The 23,016-nt window shown below is 40.6% G+C and overlaps 2 protein-coding genes across 5 annotated transcripts in view; one reads left to right on the forward strand and one right to left on the reverse strand.

Annotated features, from left to right (window-relative positions):
• mcph1 (microcephalin 1) overlaps positions 1 to 23,016 on the forward strand; it is a 261,368-nt gene that overhangs the window by 91,306 nt on the left and 147,046 nt on the right. The gene's annotated exons all lie outside the window — the stretch shown is intronic.
• Positions 1 to 23,016, reverse strand: part of angpt2a (angiopoietin 2a) — a 102,609-nt gene that overhangs the window by 2,090 nt on the left and 77,503 nt on the right. Inside the window, 1 exon segment of the mRNA XM_073056761.1 lies at positions 10,811 to 10,941. Coding sequence (XP_072912862.1) covers positions 10,811 to 10,941 — 131 coding nt within the window.

Consider the following 23,016-nt stretch of genomic DNA (forward strand, 5'->3'; position numbering starts at 1 on the left):
TGTTTTAAAAAATACCTACCTCCAACACATACTCCTCTACATTCCTCCTTAAAGTTATGCCCCCTTGCATAATCCTTTTCTGCCCTGGGAAAAAGTCTCTGGCTGTCCATTCAATCTATGCCGCTTATTATCTTGTACACCTGTATTATTCATTGCTGTTGCTGCCTCCTCACAATTCCTCAATTTTTAATTTATATTTGTTCAAAAACACACATTTTATTCTCATTTTCCCTGTACATAATTCCAAACTTGCAGCACCCAAATCCAAGCAGTCTAATTCCAATCTCATGAATACTGTATCCCCTTTTTCTTGACTCCTCTATGAGCAGTCCAGTCTTGTATTCATTAAATTAGGTCTATGGGTCTTTGATTGTCCTTCAGAATTTAAACAAGTTTCATCCACCTTCTTCCTTCAAACCTAAACTGTTCATCACTATTATAATATTTACACTTAGTGGCCAATTGATTACTTTCTGTACCTAATAAAGTGGCCACTACTTGTATCTTTGTGGTCTTCTGTTGCTGTAGACCATCCACTACCAGGTTTGACGTGTTGTGCATTGAGAGAAGCTGTTGTAACATGTGGTTTTTTGAGTTAGTCATCGTCCTGTCATCTTGAACACACTTTGTCATTCTCTCTCATTAACACGGTGCTTTCACCCATAGATTTGCCACTCACTGGATGATTTTTGTTTTTTTGCACCAGTCTTTGTAAACTTGAGTATTGTGAGTGAAAATCCCAGGAGATCAGCAGTTTCTGAGACATGCAAACTACTTTGTCTAGCAACAACAATCATTCCATAGTCAAAATCACTTGAATCACATTTTTTCCCCAGTCCAGTGTTTGGCTTGACCACCAACTAAACTTCTTGACCATGTCTGCATGCTTTTATACATTGAGTTGCTGCCACATGATTGGTTGATTAGATATTTGCATTAACAAGAGGTGTACCTAATAAAGTTGCCACTGTGCACAGCCCAGCATCAAGTTTAGTATGACCATTATCTCTATCCCAAGTAAATGTCAGGGGCATAATTTGATGGAGGAAAGGAGTTGGAGCGTGCCTTACGTGCCTGATTGAACTTTTTGAGGATTTGGCTAAACACGTTGATGAAATTAGAGCAGTAGATGCAGTGTGTATGGATTTCAGCAAGACATTTGATAAGGTACCCCATGCAAGGATTATTGAGAAAGTAAGGTGGCATGGGATCCAAGGGGACATTGCTTTGTGGATCCAGAAGTGGCTTGCCCATACAAGGCAAAGAGTGGTTGTAGCAACACGTGCAACGTGCTGGTGGAACTCAGCAGGTTGGGCAGCATCCGTGGAAACGAGCAGTCAATGTTTTGGGCCGAGACCCTTCGTCCTGAAACATTGACTGCTTGTTTCCACAGATGCTGCCCGACCTGCTGAGTTCCTCCAGCGTGTTGCACGTGTTGCTTTGACAACAGCATCTGCAGTGTACTTTCTGTTAAAGAGTGGTTGTAGACGGGTCATATTCTGCATGGAGGTCAGTGACCAGTGGTGTGCCTCAGGAATCTGTTCTGGGACCCATACTCTTCATGATTTTTATAAATGACCTGGATGAGGAAGTGGAGGGATGGATTAGTAAATTTGCTGATGACACAAAGGTTGGGGGTGTTGTGGATAGTGTGGAGGGCTGTCAGAGGTTACAGCGGGACATTGATAGGATGCAAAACTGGGCTGAGAAGTGGCAGATGGAGTTCAACCCAGATAAGTGTGAGGTGGTTTATTTTGGTAGGTCAAATACGAGGCAGAATATTAGCAGTAATGGGAAGACTCTTGGCAGTGTGGAGGATCAGAAGGATCTTGTGGTCCGAGTGCATAGGACACTCAAAGCTGCTCTGCAGGTTCACCCTGTGGTTAAGAAGGCATATGGTGCATTGGCCTTCATCAATCATGGGATTGAGTTTAAGAGCTGAGAGGTAACGTTCCAGCTATATAGGACCCTGGTCAGACCCCACTTGCAGTACTGTGCTCATTTCTGGTTGCCTCACTACAGGAAGGATGTGGAAACTTTAGAAAGGGTGCAGAGGAAATTTACAAAGATGTTGCCTGGTTTGGGAAGCATGCTTTATGAGAATAAATTGAGTGAACTCGGCCTTTTCTCCTTGGAGCGGCGGAGGCTGAGCGGTGACCTGATAGAGGTATATAAGATAATGAGAGGCATTGATTGTGTGGCTAGTCAGAGGCTTTTTCCCAGGGCTGAAATGGCTAGCATGAGAGGGCACAGTTTTAAGGTGCTTGGAAGTAGGTACAGAGGAGATGTTAGGGGTAAGTTTTTTACGCAGAGAGTGGTGGGTGCATGGAATGGGCTGCCTGCAACGGTGGTGGAGGGGGATATCATAGGGTCTTTTAAGAGACTCCTGGATAGGTACATGGATCTTAGAAAAATAGAGGGCTATGGGTAACCCTAGGTAATTTCTAAGGTAAGTACATGTTTGGCACAGCATTATAGGCTGAAGGGCCTGTATTGTGCTGTAGATTTTCTATGTTTCTATTCACATTGATTTGTAAGGTTGCAGGAGGTTACAATATAAAAAGTGCAAAGTCATGAAGGAAATTAAACAAAAGATTAAGATGGTAGTTTGGAAAATTATTTGGGGGCAAGACTAGGAGCCATGAAGAAATTGAGCAAATGAGCTGCTGTTTTGATCTGGATCAACATTTTGACAACTGAGTTAGGAGGCTTTGGACAAAGAGCAATGTAAGGATGGTTCAGGAAGGTTTATTTGGAATGGTCAATGTGTCAGGGTACAAATAAATTTAAGTGAGACATCAAGAGTGTAAAATAGGTCCCATTCAACCTGAGAATGTTGCTCAGTGAGGTAATGGAATTGATGGTGATCATGGGCCCCAAAGGCATTGTCTAAATCTTAAATCAATAAAGTAAGTTCATTTTATTAGTCTAATCCAATTTTAGCAGAGCATGTCTGAACTTAATGAGACGTTCAAAAGAATGTGATTGATTGCTCCTTATTGACTAAGCCTTGATAATCAGTTCTAATATCTCCCAATGTGAGTCATTGCCAGATTCTATAAGATAACACTCACATGAAGCACAATGGAGCCTTTTGCTGCATTGAATACTTTACCTAAATGTTTTATTAACATGTAAAGATGAAAGAAGTTAATCAATAGGGCACAGAATTTAAGAATATTGAAGGCTTTGGTACGAGTTCGTATGATGACCATCTGTCCCCAGTAACAGCAGAAAGATTGATAGCCAGAGAGTAGGTGAGAGGAGAAGATTTATTTGTTTGCACAGTTAGATTTTTATAACTGCCAGATATGTAGGTTGGGGCATATTCAGTAGTAATTCTCAGGTCATAGACTGGAAGATTTCTTTGGCTCTAGCTTACTGATGACATGACCAGCTAATGAAAGGAACCTCCTACCGTTGGCCACAAACTTATCAATCACCCCTGATGAGTTATTAACTTCAAATTTTCTGCATAACCATTCAAAGAGCTGAACTGCATGTGCATGTAACGAGAGCTGTATAACTCATCTCCTTCTACCTTAGGCCACAAACTTATCAATCACCCCTGCTGTGGACACTTTCTGGAGGTCCAAGATCCGTATGCTCCACGACCGCTGGACTAAGTAGGAGGGGACTATGTTGAAAAATAAATGTGCTTGATTTTCTAAAATTGACTCCTTCTACCTTAGGCCATGAATTATCAATCACCCCTCGTACAATGACCTGGATGAATGAGAACTTTCATAGACATAAAGCTGAAGATGCTTCAAATCTGAAACAAAAACAGGAAATGCTGGAAATACTCAGCCGGCCAGGCTGTATCTGAGGGAAGAGAAACAAGGATCAGCTTTCAGATGGAGGCGCCTTCATCAGAACTGTTACTTGATTGAAACAGTTCCTGAGGGGTTTTGACTGGGTGGTTCTGACAAGGATCTTTATTCTTGTGGCAGAGTCTTGAACTAGGAGTCACTGTTTTAGAAATAATGGGTACCCTTGTTAACACAAATGAGCAACCTTTTCCCTGAGGGTTATATGTTTGAAACTTGCTGAAACCATAATGAGAACCTTTGAATATCTAAAAGGCAGTATCTTGAGAAGGAAGTGAATGGATAGCATGGAGTTGTGACTGTTGCCAAATCTGCCACCATTTCAGTAAATGGTTGAACAGACTTGAAGGATCAAACAGTCAAAATCTTCCTTATTCGTGGTTGCATGTTTGGTTACTTTGGATACAGCATGGTGTGACAATGAACGCAGCATAGTAAATTTAAATTCACATGTCCTGAAAGTGGAGACTTGTCCAAAATTCAGTTATTCTATTATCAAAGTACATATGTATATATCACCATAAACAACCCAGAGATTCGTTTTCTAGCAGGCATTCACAGTAAATGCAAGAAACACAATAAAATGAATGAAAGACCGCAGTCACTCAACAGGATGGATAAACAATCAATGTGCAAAAGACAACAAAATGTCCAATTACAAAAAGAAAGAAAAAAAATTAAGTTTTAAATAAATAAACAATAAAAATCAAGAACATAAAATGAAGAGTCCTTGAAAGTGAGTCCATCAATTGTAGGAACAGTGATTGGTGAGTGAAGTTATCTCCTCTGGCTCAAGAGCCTGATGGTTGAGGGGTAATAATTGTTCCTGAACCTGGTGGTGTGAGTCCTGAGGCTCCTGTACCTTCTTCCTGATCGCAACGAGAGTAGAGCATAGCCTGGTGATCGGGCACCTTGATGATGGGTGCTGCTTTCCTACTACAGTGCTCCTTGTAGATGTGCTCAATGTTGGGGAGGACTTTACTTGTGATAGACTGAGCTGTATCCACAACTTTTTGTAGGCATTTCCATTCAAGGGTATTGGTGTTTCCTTACCAGGCAGTGATGCAACCAGTCAATAGACACTTCACGTCTACAGAAGTGTATCAAAGTTTTAGATGACATGCCAAATCTGTGCAAACTTCTAAGAAAGTAGAGGTGCTGCCCTGCTTTTTTCGTAATAGCATTTACAGGACAGATCCTCTGAAATTAACACCGAAGAATTTAAAGTTGCTGACACTCTCCACCTCTGATATCCTTGATGAGAAATGGCTTATGAACCTCTAGTTTCTGGTACCTTGTGTAATTCCAAAACAAAACTAGTTGAAAAAAAATGCAGGAAGACAAACATATACTTTTCATTTTTACTTTAAGTGAGACGTGCACTAATGATGCATTCCATTTACATACTTCGTATATATAACAAGTAATGAATTATATAACAAATAATGCTTAATCAAACAGCATATTTACAATATTACTCAAATTTTACTGAAATACTAAGTGTATCACAGTGCTCCCTGCTTAAAGTTTTAAATGTCCCATTCAGGCCTAAAGATTTAATCGCTGTGGAGGGTTTCTTGCTCTTGTGGGATAACGTCTTTCCTGATGTTGGGGAGTGTCACTCTGCTTGGCAGGAGAGACTTGTGGCTGTGAAGTTATCTCAGGTTCTGGGGTCTCCTCCATGGTGGTTGTAGGAATTGACTCTGGGACTACAGAAACTGGTTCTGATAGCTCTGGCCACCTTTCTTCTGGACATGTTGGTATCCTGAACAATACATGGCAAGCTGTTCAATCTACTGATGATCCCAGGCCACCAGAGCCACCATTTCATGTTGACCACATTTAGATGATAGGCATGCAGATTCTCCAACACATTAGCTTCCAGTTTGAATGGTATAATAACTCTTAAGCCCCACATAAGGCAACTCCCATCCAGGGCAAGTCATCCCGGCACTGGTGAAAATAGGGGAACTGGAGTTTTTGCTGCACATTCCAGACATTTTGGGTGACCATGTAGACCTGCGACAGTGCAGAGTATTTTCCAGTTTCTCCTTAGATCATCTCTGCTGTTGTAGGGGGGGACTTCCAATTTACATTGGGGAGAATACATTAGGAGGAATGTTCTGTTTTGTAAATTTTTCAGGTATTTCCATTTCCAAGGGTAAATGGGTAATTCATCAGCATTTCCATGCTTTGTGGTCCTCTTGAATTCAGTCTTGTAGTTGTTCCTCCAAGAATCAGAGCCCATCTCTGCATTTGTGCTGCTGCTGTTCGTGGAACACCCTTCTTTGGATTGAAACTGAGCTCTAGTGGTTGATGATCAGTAATTACATTAGACTCTCTGCAATATAGGTTCTGGTTGAAATGTTTTACACCACAAAACAGACTTTAGTCCTCTCTGTCAATCTGAACGTAAATGTAAATGTAAGGGAACGTGATACAAATGCAATGGGGAATTTACTTCCATCACTCATACTGACTGCACCTGTACCATAAAGCAAGGCTCACAGGCAAGTTTCACTGGATGATGTGGATCATAATGTGTAAGCACAGTGTCTGATGTCACCATGTTTTAATCTTTTGCAAAACCTCCCTACACTGCTTAGTCCATTGCCATTTTTTCTTGATCTGTAGTAATGAGTTTAAGGGGTGGAGCACAATAGCCAGGTTTGTCTGGAGCCTGTTATAGTAATTTACAAATCTGAAAATGGGCTGCAACTGTAACATGTCCTTTGGCCTTGAGGCATCCACCATTGCTTGAGTACTCTCAGCACAATTGTGTAATTCTTTTGTGTCAATGGTGTGACCATAGTAAGTGATGCTTGGTTTAAAGAGCTCACACTTATTTCCTCATGATCTAAACCCATAATATTCTAAACCTTTTAATACTGTCTTGAGATGCTGGAGATGTTCCTTGTCACCCTCATCAGTAACAATGATGTTATCCAGGTAACATTGAGTGCCTGGGTAGCCTTGCAGCACCTGATCCATAACTTTCTGCCAGATTGCTGGTGCAGATTCTGCTCCAAAAATAAGCCCATTATAGCAATAGAGCCCTTTGTGAGTGTTTATAGTGAGAAACACTTAGGACTCTCCTTCCATCTCCATTTGTAGGTAGGCCTCAACTAACTTCACAACACAGAAAGATTTACAAGGATATCCTCTATCCTGGGTAGAGGGTATTGTTCTGCTTTCTGTACTGGGTTTGTGGTGACCTTAAAATCACCACAGATCCTGACTGACCTATTCTTGTTGACGACTGGGACCACTGGTGTTGCCCATAGGCTCCACTTAACCTTGGAAAGAACTCCTTCAGCCTCCATGCAATTTTGCTCACTGGCTACTTTCTCACAGATGGTGTAAGGAACTGGACAGGCTTTGTAAAACAACAAACAAGAGAAAATCTTGCAGATGCTGGTAATCTGAGCAACACACACAAATTGCTGGAGCAACTCAGCAGGCTGGGCAGCATCTATGGAAAAGAGTACAAAATGGAAGTTTCGACCAAAACCCTTTGGCTTTGCAGCACTGCCACTTGGGTTGGCATTTTCATTTAACAATATTTTACCCTTGATACGTTTGGGTTTTCCAGTCCCATCCTTGAATGCTGCTATGGCATCATCAAGTACCTTTTTTCAAAATTCTCTTTCTATTGACTCTATTGCAGGGAATGTGGCATGCGAATGGTGGGTGGATCTCCAATCAAGTTGTAGTTGTCACAGCCACTCATGTCTCCACAATGTTGGTCCTTATACAAGTTTTTACCACATGCAAGCTCAATGCAACTTGTTGTGTTTCATTGTTTTTAATGTCACTCCCACAGGAGTTATCTTTTCTCCAGTGTAAGTTCTCAGTTGGATATCTGCAGTTTAGTATCTTTGAAATACGGTTCAAACTCATTTTGTTGTAAGGACTAAGACAGCGAGCCAGTGTCCTATTCCACTTTAATTAATTTGCCATTCACTTCTGGTACAAGCCATATTGTCTCTCGTTAGTTTATCGCATTGTAAATCCAAAGGCTATCCAGTCTTGTATCACTCTCATCAATATCAGATTTTTCACCAAAGTGCTCTTTTTAAATCTGCAACTTGGCTTTTTAATCTTTATACCTTCCCTGTACAATCCAATTATTTTTCAATGCCTGACTTGCTGTTTGTATGTGTCCTACTTTGTTGCATTTTTTGCCAGTTTCACCTGGAGTATGTGAGCCCCTGCCACAATGGTAACACAATATGTTTGGCCAGGCAGGTTTCTGTTTAGATGTCTGATTTCTATTCACAATCACTTTGATTCATGACTCTAATCAAGCATGTCTCTGGCTGCTGTTTCCATTGATACAGTGATTTCAACTACTCTTTTAAATGTGAATTGTGCTTCAGTTAGAAGTTGCTTTTTAGTGCTTTCTTGTAAGATTCCACAGGCTAAACAGTCTCTCAGTGCATCATTAGCTCATCAATGAACTGCCGATGCTGAGACCATCTCTTCAATTCAACCACATAAGCTGAAAAGGACCTTCATTCATTTAGATTCCACCTATGCAGCTTGCAGCATTCTGCAAACAACAATAGTCCTGGTTTTATGTTCCTGCATTACATTTATAACATCAATAAAGCATATTTAAGCTGGATTAGTTGGAGCAGCCAAAATTCAAAGCAAACTGTGTTCTGTTCCACCAAATGCATTCACCAGAACTGGCACACGTTTCTCATCAGCTATTCAATTTGCTTTAAAATACTTCTCAATCTTACATTATACCTAATCCATTTATCTGTTAGCAATCGAACACATCTAACTTTCTGATGTAGCCAGCCATTTCTGCTCTACTTATTCATTATTATAATCACCCAGTACTCACTGTTTGCAAACCTGGGAATTTTGTCCTTCCTCTTCCTTTTTTTTAAACTTGACTGTCTTTCAGCGAGAAATTTAAAACATGCTACGCTTTTTAAAAACTCAAGTCTCTTTCTCCCTTTCCAAAGAAAAAACAAGCTGCACTTTTATTTTTAAACTCTATGTCTCACTGTACTTCAACAGGTAGGTAGTCAATTTAAAACCTGCTCATCACTAATCAAAAGAACAATCAAGAGAGCCTTGGATAAACGTGTCTACTTCATCCCTACTTTAGTGAGGCACGTGCTTACAATATGGTGGTGTAATGACTTGTGTAACCAACAATAAATGCTTAATCAAACAATATATTTACACTATTAAATATAACTATAGTATGAAATACACAACAAATGCCACTTGTGAAACTATATATTTAGCTGCACTCTAAATCAATCTAACAGAAAAAAGATCAGTTTCACTAAAAAGCCCTGTCATGACTGCAGCAAGATAGATTAGTACAATTAAAGAGAAGTTTAATACAATGAAGTGGATAAATCTCTATTGAAACAACCCAACAATCAAGTTAAGAGTAACAAACAAAATGCTGAGTGAACTCAGCAGGTCAGGAAACATCTATGGAAAGAAATAAAGAGTTGATGTTTTGGGCCAAGACCCCTCATCAGGACTTCTTCAAATCCTGGTGAAGGGTCTCAGGCCAAAATGTTCAGTACTCATGACCACATCAATAGTCATGATCTACAGTTGCGCAGTAGAGGGTATTCTAAAATGCTCTATCACTGCATGCTACGGAAACCGCACTGGGCCAGACAAGGTTTTATCATTGATAGTCAAACCTGCCCAATGCATCACTGCACTAGCCTACCCACCATTAAGGACATTATATAGAAAGATACTGGAAAAATGGTCAGCAATATCATAAAGAATCCCACCCACCCTGATCGCGGACTGTTAGTCTCCTCCCTGATGGGATTGGGACAATGTGGCATCCATGCCAGGACAACCAGATTCAAAAACATTTGCTTTCCCCAAGCAGTAAAGCTGATCAATACCTCCACCCACTAATCCACCCCACCACACCATCACTACTTTATCATTTCCCTTCAGAGTCACCTTATGTACAGACACTTCTGTACCTTGCATCACTTTATATATGTAGAATCAATCTATATATATATAAGCTACCTTATGTACTTTTATTTATTGGTTTTTATTACTGTGTTATTTATCCTAGTATTTTTTAAATGCTGCAACAGATCTGGAGTTACAATTATGTATTTCTCCTTTACACCTGTGTTTTAGATAGATAGATAGATAGATACTTTATTCATCCCCATGGGGAAATTCAACTTTTTTCCAATGTCCCATACACTTGTTGTAGCAAAACTAATTACATACAATACTTAACTCAGTAAAAAATATGATATGCATCTAAATCACTAAATGACTTAAAAGATCTTGATTAAAGTAAGCACTCCTTTGTACTCTAGCATTATATATCATCTTACTGTTTTAGTATCTACTGTCCCATGTGCAAGATGTCAAGTTTTAAAAGTTAAATCTGCGCGAGTATTTGTTTATTCATTGCGAAGTACTGAAATGTATTTTAGTGAGAAAGAATGTACAAATATTTCTGCTCTGTCTTCAGGCATAAATCCTTGTGTGCCAAGCTGCAAATCTAAAAGTGTATGCTAATTAGCATTGGCACTTCCAATTATAGAACTTTAGCGAGCCTCGTCTTTCAGCTTTGCAGGGTAAATATTTAAGAAGTAATTGGTCAATCATGAGCTTGGGTAAGAAGAGCTAATTTTCCTGCCGAAAAGATTGCTTTTGTGGAGTTTCCCCAAACACTAAAAAGTTTCAGAATTTGATCTAATAAAAATATAATTTAAGTCACCATAATCTGCCTAATTATAACCAGATGAAATTCTGATAAATTTGAATTTTGAATGATTCTGAGCTCAAAGCATAGGTAAAATTCCCTGAATTTCACAAAATGATAAAGGAATTTGTATATCATAAATCTGCCAATCTTGATGTATGTTTTTACCCACTCATTTTGACACCATTGTACACGTGCAGTGTGCCCTCCTCAGAAGAAATATGTGCAGGAGACCAAATTTCCTTCTTACCTCCAGATGCCATTTGTGAACATTTGCAAAGACATTTGTCATTGTCTGAATCCTTCGTGCTGAAAGAATTTCCCATTTGGCTGAGACTGCTTATCTTGCCTGCTGTTCCACTATAGTCTTTCAGATGGATTCTGTAGAGGAAATAAATCAGTACAAAATGTGATTTTTTTTTTCCATTTAGCTGAAGATTTGCAATTGACAAGTGGCATTTTAAAGATTAAAGAGTGTAAAGCTTAGCTTTTTTGTCACAAATACATCAAAAAATATAGTTAACTGTGCTATTCGTGTCAAATCAGACCAATGAGGATTGTGCTGGGGGCCAGTGCCAGTGTATCATACTGACCCTAAACTGTGCATCTTCGGAATGCAGGAGAAATCCCATTCAGTTACGGAGAGAATGTAGAAACGGCTTACAGGCAGAGGTAGAAATTGAACTCTGAGTGCTGGCATTGTAAAGCGACTGGGCTAACCACTATGCTACTCTGCACCCGGCTTATAACTTTTTCATCATAAGTAGTGGGAATTGTAAAAAGCAGAGGCAACGTTAATTTTCTACCACTCTTAGGAGGATAATTATTGAGACAAATTAACAAATTTCATGACATATGCTGGTGATGTACCTAATTCTGATTCTGACAACTTGGTTTTTGAGTTTCTTTCAATGCTAATGATATAGCAACTATATAAAAATATTGTGTTATGCATTTGTGTTAATGTTGATTTGCGTCTGGACTGGTGAAACAGTAAAGGTGTTTTAATGGTTGGATGGGAGAAGGATAATTCCTTCACTTCCCACCATATACAGGTCGACCTTCTATAATCCGGCACCTTTGAGACCTGAGGAGTGCCGGATTAGTGAAAATACCGAATTACAGAAGGATCACATTAAACAATAGCCAACTGCCTCATCATACCTTTAAAATATCATGTAAATCAGTACAAGTTAGATAATAATGAAACAGAAATATTAAATGAGTAGCAAGTGAAGTTTTAATAAAGTAATATACTGTACAGGCACAGATAAACTAAAGGGTACAGGTACATATACAGGAATTAACTTATACAGAACAGTTGAGCACTTCCACTTTTAAAGAGTGATGTTTAATATACCTTCAGGCAAAGTTGAATATCTGCAAGTGTGGAGTTGTCAGGATCATCAACATCTTCATCTTGAAAAATGAGTGAAGCATCAGGAACTGGTGCTGAAACTGGCACAACAGTTTCTTCAAAAACTGTTGATGGTGGCAGCACATCTGGGTAAGCAGGAGCAGAAGTCGGAGAAGGGAGGTCTTCTATACGCCACATTTCACATGACCGCCAGACAGCCGGGGATTCGGCGCTGGGCTCTTCCCTCTTCACTTGCAGTTACTGAGGGAATCCTCGTTAGTTTCTTTTCCTCCACTTTGTAATATGCTTAAATTTAGCGGGTTGCCATGCCTGATTTGAGGTTATAGGCAGAAGAGAACGGAGTGCCAGCTGGGTGACGCTGCAGGACATTGCGCGACTGCCTGCAGGCGGGCGAGAAGGCGGACCGACCCGGTGTGTACCAGCTCCCCCGCCACTGGCGGGGGAGATGGACGGGTACCAGGCGGCCACACCTCATGCAAATGTTATTAATAAATGCAGGAAAACAAGCAGGAATCGCCTGTCTGCACTTACAAGAGCTCGCCAACACGTGAACAGATCTAGCGCAACCAAAGCAATGTAGATAGATAGATAGATAGATACTTTATTCATCCCCATGGGGAAATTCAACTTTTTTTCCAATGTCCCATACACTTGTTGTAGCAAAACTAATTACATACAATACTTAACTCAGTAAAAAATATGATATGCATCTAAATCACTATCTCAAAAAGCATTAATAATAGCTTTTAAAAGGTTCTTAAGTCCTGGCGGTTGAATTGTAAAGCCTAATGGCATTGGGGAGTATTGACCTCTTCATCCTGTCTGAGGAGCATTGCATCGTAGCAGTTTGATACGGTGGCCCAGGAAATTTGAAATTACAGTTGCACAGAATATTTGATATCAGTGCCAGATTATCAAAGGAACCGGATTACAGGTAGTCAGACTAGTGTAGGTCAACCTATATTACCATAATGGCAATAAACTCTATTTTGATTCTGAAAACTGTGTATGCCAAGGTAGTGAAGTTTTTAGCATGACACTATTACATCTTGAAGCATCAGAATTCAATTCCAACATCACCTGTAAGCAGTTTGTACTTGCTTCCCGTGGAATGCGTGGATTTTCTCTGGATGTACCAGTTTCCTCCCACACTCCAAAGATGTACTGGTTAGTAGGTTAATCGATCGATATAAATTGTCTTGCGATTAGACTTAGGTTAATCTGGGGTTGCTGGCGGCACAGATTGAAGGGTTGGAAGGGCCTGTTCTGTGCTGTATCTCAATAAGTATGTAAATAAATAAATGCTGCGAGCCAGGTGGTGAAATTGACAGTTCCTAGCTGTTGTACTCATTTCACCTGCACGGGAGACTGCGGAAGCTGAAATCTGGAGCAGCAAATAATCTGACTCGGCTAGTCGAGCAGCGTCTGTGGGGTGAGGGGTTGGGGAGGAGGAATTGTCAACGTTTCGAGTTGAAACCCTCCATCAGGACTGGGGCAAGTTTTTGGCTCAAAGTATCGACAGTTGCTCTCATCACAAAGGTGGTAAATTGGTTTAATATTGTCACATGCACCGAGGTACAGTGGGAAATTTGTCAAGTTCAACTTTAATTGTAACTGTCATTCAACCATACTCATGAATGCAGCCAAATGAAACAGCGTTTCACTGGCCCAAGGTGCAAAACACAGTACCAACAGTCACATATAGCACATATAATTATGCTGGGAGTAAACATGCAGTCATGACAAAAATAATAATATAATCCAAGTCCCTGAGTGACATGGCGTTTAGATTAATGTTCCATGGGGCATTTTCCTGGAGCCATGTTTCTGCAAAAACAAGTGCGTGGTATTCTGATCACCATGCGCTACTGCAACTGTGGATTAATGCAGTCCAGCTTGTCTTCCACCAAGTGAACTCTGGAGGACAGCACTAACAGGCCCCAACCCAGCATTGACGTCCGTGGCACCACATTGCCTCAGGCGTCTCCTTCCCTGTGTGGCAAGACGGCCTTGTCTGCACAACAACCAAGGCTACACAGCTCCCCTCCTGTCAGTCTTCCAGTGTACTGCTGAACCAGACTTGCAGTATTCTTCTTTACCAATGTCTAACAGGGTCTTGCGATTGTACAAAAAAACCTCAAAGACAATAATTTCCACAGTTTGTTGGACCATGTGCTGCCTCTAATGCCTTCCTGTAGCAGACGGCAAGATGGTGTGCAATAAAATCCAGTTCCACCACTATCAAGCAACTTGATGATGGGGTAGATCTGCTGTACTTGATGTACTTAATATCCAGCAGTGTCTTGTGATTGTAAAACAGACATAAGGGGTGATTTGTTTGGTGTAATTGCTTGGACTCCGAGAAGCCGCTGCAACCAAGTCCGCCACCAAAGTGCATGCAGATCAAATCATGATGGTGTATTGAGGTAAACAAGCTAAAATAATAGCAGACTGTAGAATAAAGTATAATGGCTACAGAGAAAGTGCAGTGCAGATAAACAATAAAGTGCAAGGTTAAAACAAAGAAGATTGTGATTGTACCAGGGAATCTTTCAATAAATTTATAACAGTGGAGTAGAAGTTGTTCTTGAACCTGGTGGTACGTGCTTTCAGGATTTTGTATCTTTGGTCTGATTGGAAGTAAAAGAAAAAATGTCTAGTCTTTCCACAAGTTACCAGTTTAAGTTTTGTAACTGAGCACAATTTCTAGGTGTGCAGATGGTCATCAACTATTGAAGAGGAGGATTCAGTATCGAGGAAGAGTGCAACACAGCAAACACGAGGAAATCTGCAGATGCTGGAAATTCAAACAACACGCACAAAATGCTGGTGGAACACAGCAGGCCAGGCAGCATCTATAAGGAGAAGCACTGTCGACGTTTTGGGCCAAGACCATCACAATGTAGGTTGACATCAGTAAACTTGTCGAATGGGCAAAATTTAGCAGAGGACATTCAAGGTTGGAGAAGGAGCACATTTAGGTGGAAAGAAAATGGAGGTTGCTCTTTACTTGAAAGTAGTGACTGAAGGCAAAATGGACAAGCAATAGGACCTTGGAGCACAAAGTCCAAAATGACGGAAAGTAGTGCCAGAAGTTGGTAAGGCCATTTAAAAAAAAAACAAAAGTACAAAATAGTTATTTTCATGGAATTGAGGAAGAAAGATATGTAAAACCTGAACCAAGCCGTGTTTGGAGTCTGATGTGCAACGTTGGTTGCTGCATGATAAAAAGGATATTGACGCAATGAGGTGGTTGCACATGTTTTCAGAGATGATGGTAGAAATACAAGATTATGTGTGTTTAGAGCCAGTGGCTATTGATGGTGCTGCTTGGAACTAAAATCAGGAGAAACTTCTTCACTCAAAAGGTGTTGAATCTCTGGACATACTGTAGAGGTGTTTAAGTGGCTCTTCAATCGCTACATGAATGTGCAGAGAATGGAGAGGTATGCACATCATTGTAGGTAGAGGATTTGGTCAAGTTTGGCATTTAAATACTAGTTTTAATTGGTTCAGCACAACATCATGAGCCCAAAGGCCTTGTTCTTATTCTGTACTGTTCTATGTTCTGAGGTGTAGAATAGGGCATAATTTTATGGTGATTGGTGGGGGGGGGTGGGGATTGTAAGAGGTAAGTTCTTCACACAGAGTGGTGAGTGTGTGGAACACTGTCAGAGATGGTGATAAAGGCAGATATCAGAATCAGGGTTATTATCACCAGCATATGATGTGAAAGTTGTTAACTTAGCAGCAGCAGTTCAATGCAATGCATAATCTAGCAGAGAGAGAGAAAAAAAAAATAAAATAAAACATAATAATAAACAAGTAAATCAATTATATATTGTATAGATAATTTAAAAATGTGCAAAAACAGAAATACTGTATATTTAAAAAGTGAGGTAGTGTCCAAAGCTTCAAAGTCCATTTAGGAATCGGATGGCAGAGGGGAAGAAGCAGTTCCTAAATTTCTGAGTGTCTGCCTTCAGGCTTCTGTATCTCCTACCTGATGGTAACAGTGAGAAAAGTGCATGCCCTGGGTGCTGGAGGGCTTTAATAATAAATGCTGCCTTTCTGAGTCACCGTTTCCTAAAGATGTCCTGGGTACTTTGTAGGCTAGTGTCCAAGATGGAGCCGACTAGATTTACAACCTTCTGCAGCTTCTTTCGGTCCTGTGAAGTAGCCCCTCCATACCAGACAGTGATGCAGCCCGTCAGAATGCTCTCCATGGTGCAACTATAGAAGTTTTTGAGCATATTTGTTGACATGCCAAATCGCTTCAAGCTCCTAATTAAGTACAGCCACTGTTTTGCCTTCTTTATGACTACATCAATATGCTGGGACCAGGTTAGATCCTCAGAGATCTTAACATCCAAAACTTGAAGCTGCTCACTCTTGTGTTCCTTCGTCTTACCCTTCCTGGAGTCCACAATCAGCTCTTTCGTCTTACTGACATTGAGTGTCAGGTTGTTGCTGCAGCACCATTCCACTAGTTGGCATATCTCACTCCTGTACGCCCTCTCGTCACCACCTGAGATTCTACCAACAATGGTTGTATTGTCAGCAAATCTGTAGATGGTATTTGAGCTAAGCCTAGCCACACAGTCATGTGTATACAGAAAATAGAGCAGTGAGCTAAGCACACACCCCTGAGATGCACTAGTGTTGATTGTCAGCGAAGCTGATAAGTTATCACCAACCCACACAGACTGTGGTCTTCAGGTTAGGAAGCTGAGGATCCAATTACAGAGGGAGGTACAGAGGCCCAGGTTCTGCAACTTCTCAATTAGGATTGTGGGAATGATGGTATTAAATGCTGAGATTGCGTCTGCTGTTGACCTATTGTGGCGATAGGCAAATTGCAATGGGTCCATGTCCTTGCTGAGGCAGGAGTTCAGTTCAGTCATAAGCTCTCAAAGCATTTCATCACTGTCGATGTGACTGCTACTGGGCGATAGTTGTTAAGGCAGCCCACATTGTTCTTCTTTGGCACTGGTGTAATTGTTGCCTTTTTAAAGCAAGTGGGAACTTCTGCCCGTAGCAGTGTATATTATATATTAGGCACATTTAAGAAACTTAGATAGGCACATGGATGATAGAAAAATGGAGGGCAATTTGCAAGGAAGGGTTAGTTTGATCTTAGAGTAGCTTGTGGACTGAAGGGCCTGTACTGTGCTCTACAGTTCTATTTAATTTGGAGATGCAGTGCAAAACAGGCCTGACCAAGACCAATAAATCGGGCTGCCCAGCACCCCACCGATTTAACACTAGCCTAATCACAGGACAATTTACAGTGACCAATTAACCTACTGACCTGTAGGCCTTTGGACTGTGGGAGGAAACCAGAGCACCCAAAGAAAACTCGCACAGTCATGCAGAAAATGCACAAGCTCCTTAAAGACACCACCAGAATTAACCTCTAAAGTCTGACCCCTGAGTTGCGTTAGCATTGTGCAGCCCTGTGTTCTATGTATGACCCATTCTCACTAAGTTGAACTGAGTTTTGGCTGCCTTTTATTTATAATCTTTCAACTTCATTGTAGTTGTAATAATGTTCATAATAATTAAGGTATTCATTAACAGTTCGGCACTTGTCTTGCCCTTGGTTATTGCTCATTCCAGAATTAAAGCACGAGGTCTACACATTTCCACTTTACGGATGTAATGATAAGTAATATTCCAGGATTACGAGCCATTCCGTTCATTCTATACGTCTGTTTTTAATTTGATATGTTGCTTTTGGATCTGTGTGTAAGTTGGATAATTGAACTGAATAAAATGTTGTGGGAAATTTTTTATTTAGTACAGTTGACATTGCCAAGAGAAAAGTTGATGGTATATTTGACCACTTGATACACATGTTTCATTATATGTTTATAGAAAATGCATTAAAAGTATTGGCAGTATTTTATTACCAGCAAGTCCAAAGGTCACTGAAAAATATCTGGCAATTAGTTCTTCTGAGAATGAAATAACAGGACTTCTATTCATTTGTTTTCCTAGTTTCTTTGTCAAGCTCATAGCAAAAGTTGCGTAGATTTTGTCATCGGCTGCATTTGACAGCTGCCGTTTAATGAACAGATAACAATTAAATTTTTAAAAAACAAGAAATTTTGTTATCAAGTTATGTTAACCTGTGATTTTTCTGAATGTGATACGACCCTATGAAGTCCAAGCAATTGTTGAGTGTTTTAAAAAGCTCTGACTGAACGATCAACAATCAAGTGCTTTGGATTTTCATTCCTGTTTACTGTCAACTTCCTTCTTTGTCTTTCCGAAGTCCTTCAGAAGTGTCTGTATATTGGCTGGTAGATGGGACAAGGCAGAATAATATTTCGGCAAGACTAAATGGGCCAAAGGGCCTGTTCTGTGCTATCCCACTCTATGACTGAGTGCAATTCAACAGATATTGGTTGGCTTTTTTAAAAATATATTCTCCCACCTCTGACTTTTGATGAATAGAATCAAGTAATCCTGGCTATCAAAGCTGTACATATCGATGCCAACTCTATGTACAGATGTCACCAGTAAGTTGTTTACACAGAGAGTGGGGAGCATATGTAACACCCTGCCACTGGTGGTGGTAGAGGCAGATACATCAGGGACATTTAATAAACACTTAGATAGGCACAATGATGATAGAAAAATGAAGGGCTATGGAGGAGGGACAGGTTAGATTCATCTGAGAGTAGGTTAAAAGGGCAGCACAACATTGTGGGATGAAATGCCTGTATTGAGCTGTAATCTTCTATGCAGTTATTGAGATGCTGGGTCCTCTTAGTCAAGCAAATGTCATGTTCTAGTGTGCTTGAGCCACCTCATTCACCATGCGAAATAGAAACATAGAAAACCTACAGCACAATGCAGGCCCTTTGGCCCACAAAGCCCTACCAAACATGTCCTTACCTTAGATATTACCCAGGGTTACCCACAGCCCTCTATTTTTATAAGCTCCATGTACCTGTCCAGGAGTCTCTTAAAAGACCCTATCATATCAGCCTCCACCACCGTCGCCGGCAGCCCATTCCACATACTCACCACTCTCTGAGTAAAAAAACTTACCCCTGACATCTCCTTTGTACCTACTTCCAAGCACCTTAAAACTGTGCCCTCTCATGCTAGCCATTTCAGCCCTGGGAAAAAGCCTCTGATTATCCACATGATCAATATCTCTCATCATCTTATACACCTCTATCAGGTCACTTCTCATCCTCTGTCGCTCCAAGGAGAAAAGGCTGAGTTCACTCAAACTATTCTCATAAGACATGCTCCCCAATCCAGGCAACATATTTGTAAATCTCCTCTGCACCTTTTCTATAGTTTCCACATCCTTCCTGTAGTGAGGCAACCAGAAATGAGCATAGTACTCCAAGTGGGGTCTGACCAGGGTCCTATATAGCTGCAACATTACCTCTCAGCTCTTAATCTCAATCCCATGATTGATGAAGGCCAATGCACCATATGCCTTCTTAACCACAGGGTGAGCCTGTAGAGCAGCTTTGAGTGTCCTATGGATTTGGACCCCAAGATCCCTCTGATCCTCCACACTGCCAAGAGTCTTACCATTACTGCTAATATTCTGCCTCATATTTGACCTACCAAAATGAACCACCTCACACTTATCTGGGTTGAACTCCATCTGCCACCTCTCAGCCCAGTTTTGCATCCTATCAATGTCCCGCTGTAACCTCTGACCGCCCTCCACACTATCCACAACACCCCCAACCTTTGTGTCATCAACAAATTTACTAACCCATCCCTCCACTTCTTCATCCAGGTCATTTATAAAAATCACAAAGAGTTTGGGTCCCAGAACAGATTCCTGAGGAACACCACTAGTCACCGACCTCCATGCAGAATAAGACCAGTCTACAACCGTTCTTTCCCTTCTTGGGCAAGCCAGTTCTGGATCCACAAAGCAATGTCCCCTTGGATCCCATGCCTCCTTACTTTCTCAATAGGCATTGCATGGGGTACCTTGTCAAATGCCTTGCTGAAATCCATATACACTACATCTACTGCTCTACCTTCATCAATGTGTTTAGTCACATCCTCAAAAAATTCAATCAGGCTTGTAAGGCACGACCTGCCTTTCACAAAGCCATGTTGACTATTCCTAATCATATTATGCCTCTCCAAATGTTCATAAATCCTGCCTCTCAGGATCTTCTCCATCAACTTACCAACCACTGAAGTAAGACTCACTGGTCTATAATTTCCTGGGCTATCTCTACTCCCTTTCTTGAATAAGGGAACAACATCTGCAAACCTCCAAATTTTTGGAACCTCTCCCATCCCCTTTGATGATGCAAAAACCATCGCCAGACACTCAGCAATCTTCTCCCTCGCCTCCCACAGTAGCCTGGGGTACATCTCGTCTGGTCCCGGTAACTTATCCAACTTAATGCTTTCCAAAAGCTCCAGCACATGCTCTTCTTTAATATCTACATGCTCAAACATTTCAGTCTGCTCTAAGTCAGTCCTACAATCGCCAAGATCCTTTTCTGTAGTGAATACTGAAGCAAAATACTGATTAAGTACCTCTGCTATCTCCTCCGGTTCCATACACACTTTTCTATTGTCACCCTTGAATGGTCCTATTCTCTCACATCTTATCCTCTTGCTCTTCACATACTTGTTGAATGCCTTGGGGTTTTCCTTAATCCTGCTCGCCAAAGCCTTCTCATGGCCCCTTCTGGCTCTCCAAATTTCTTTCTTAAGCTCCTTCCTGCTAGCATTATCATCTTCCGGATCTTTATCATTACCTAGTTTTTTGAACCTTTCATAAGCTCTTCTTTTCTTCTTGACTAGATTCACCACAGTCTTTGTACACCACAGTTCCTGTACCCTACCATCCTTCCCCTGTCTCACTGGAACGAACCTATGCAGAACTCATAGGTTTGGACAGGTTTGCTGGCTCTCAGCGGGAAACCCTGCTTCTAACTTGCCTTCTCTTCTTCATACCTCTGAATGCCAGCATTATCTATCAAGGGAAAAGAAATTTCCTCCGACCAAAAATTGGAAAGTGGTTGTCTCCTACTAATGATTCCCTCAAAGCTGATTGGTCCATTTTGCTGCCAATTTTTTGAAGTTGGATCTAGCTGTTCAAACTTGGTATGATTTTAGAACCACATGTTTATGTCTTCAATAGCTGTCTCCCACTGTGTTTCTGCCTCAGCTGAACTACTGTTAATACGCTAATCTGTAGCATTGTTATTTCTAAACCTGCCTGTCCTAATACACGTCTGGCTGGCCAGATTCATTCAAGAAACATAACCCAGTCTCTCTCCTCATAACTGAAATGTACTACCCCAGGCAACATACTGGTGAATCTCCTCTGCATCCTCTCTGGTCCAACCATGTTCTTCATGGTGACCAGATCTGCACATTATATGCTGGCTGTGACCTCTAATATTTTCTATAGTTGTACTGGAACCTCCCTGCTCTTTAATTCTATGCCCTGACATTAAATTCTCTGAAATTCTGTTTCTAGAATTTCCACTCGGAATTCTCCAACTACATTGACCTTGTCCGCAGTGAATACAACTCTACGTCAATGTCCACCTTCCATTCTTAATGCGTACGAGTCTTTCCTTGTTACTCTTACCTGGAAAAATCTTGGAAAATGTCAGGTTTTCCTTGATCTTGCCTGCTGATGATATTTTATGTCCCTTCCTAATCCTTCTCAAATATCTGCTGTTTCACCTCTTTTCTCATTCAATGCGTAGCTTTGAACCAACCTCTTTCTCAAAGCTTTTCCTCACCTGTTGTTTGGATTATTGTATTGGTCCGTCCAATATTTATTTTTGTTAACTTTCCTATGTAGAAGTTTAGTGATACTTTGCCGTATCTGCAGAAGTAAGCTGTTGTTGTAAGTTGACTTTTTTTTGTTAGCTTTCTTCCCTAAACTAGAGTTTACAACCTATTTTTAAAGCTATGAATAAGTTTATTGTCATCTGACTATGCACATATACAACCAAAGGAAACATTGTTCTTCCAAACCATGGTGCACCCACAAAGCATATATTACGCACAGCACATAAACAAAATATTATCACAAATAGGTTGATATATATAATTCAAATATTTTCATCCACATAACACCTTTAATAGTTTCATGGTTAAAATTGATTTTTTTTTCTTTATGGTGAAACGCAGTAACAACCATTGCAGTATGAGTTCAAGTCATTCCAGGTAATGGACTAATCATTTCTAGGCAAGAGTCGCATACAGTGAAATGCGCCATTTGCATGAGCAACCAACTCAACCTATAAATAACACAATATAAATAATAGAAGAGAAGTGAGAGTGGATATTGAAATGCTGAAAAATGATGCTGGAGAGGTAGTAATTGGGGACAAAGAAATTGTGGCCAAATTTAATGAGTATTTAGTATCAGTCTTTGTAAAAGACGCTAGCAATATGCCAGAAATTCAAGAGTGTCAGGGAGCAGAAGTGAGTGTATTTGCTGTCACTACAGAGGAGTGCTTGGGAAGCTGAAAGATCTGAAGGTAGATAAGTCACCTGGACCAGATGGACTATATCTCAGGGTTCTGAAAGAGGTAGGTGAAGAGATTGTGGAGGCATTAGTCATGATCTATCAAGAATCACTAGATTCTGGAGTGGTTCTGGAGGTCTAGAAAATTGCAGATGTCACTCCATGTTTAAAAAGGGTGGGAGGCAAAAAAATAAAATTATAGGCCAGATAGCCTGACGTAAGTAGTTGGGAAGATATTGGAGTCCATTGTTAAGGATGACATTTTCAGGGTCTTGGAAGTGCACGATAAAATAGGCTAAAGTCAGCAAGGGAATTTAAAGGAAAATCCTGACAAATCTGTGAGAACTCTTTGAGGAATTAACGGGCAGGGTAGACAAAGGGGAATCAGTTGATGTTTACTTGGATTTTTAGGAAGCCTTTGACAAGGTGCTACACATAAGATTGCTTAACAAAATAAGAGCACATGGTATTAGGGGAAAGGTACTAGGGGGCGTCATGTGATGACGTAGGATCGAGACGTTGGGAATCCAGCTCCCTCGTAAAAAGTAATGAAATAGGGTTTAAATGAAGAAGAGTTAACAAA

This window comes from Hemitrygon akajei, chromosome 9 (genome assembly GCF_048418815.1).
Source record: "Hemitrygon akajei chromosome 9, sHemAka1.3, whole genome shotgun sequence".
NCBI lineage: Eukaryota > Metazoa > Chordata > Chondrichthyes > Myliobatiformes > Dasyatidae > Hemitrygon > Hemitrygon akajei.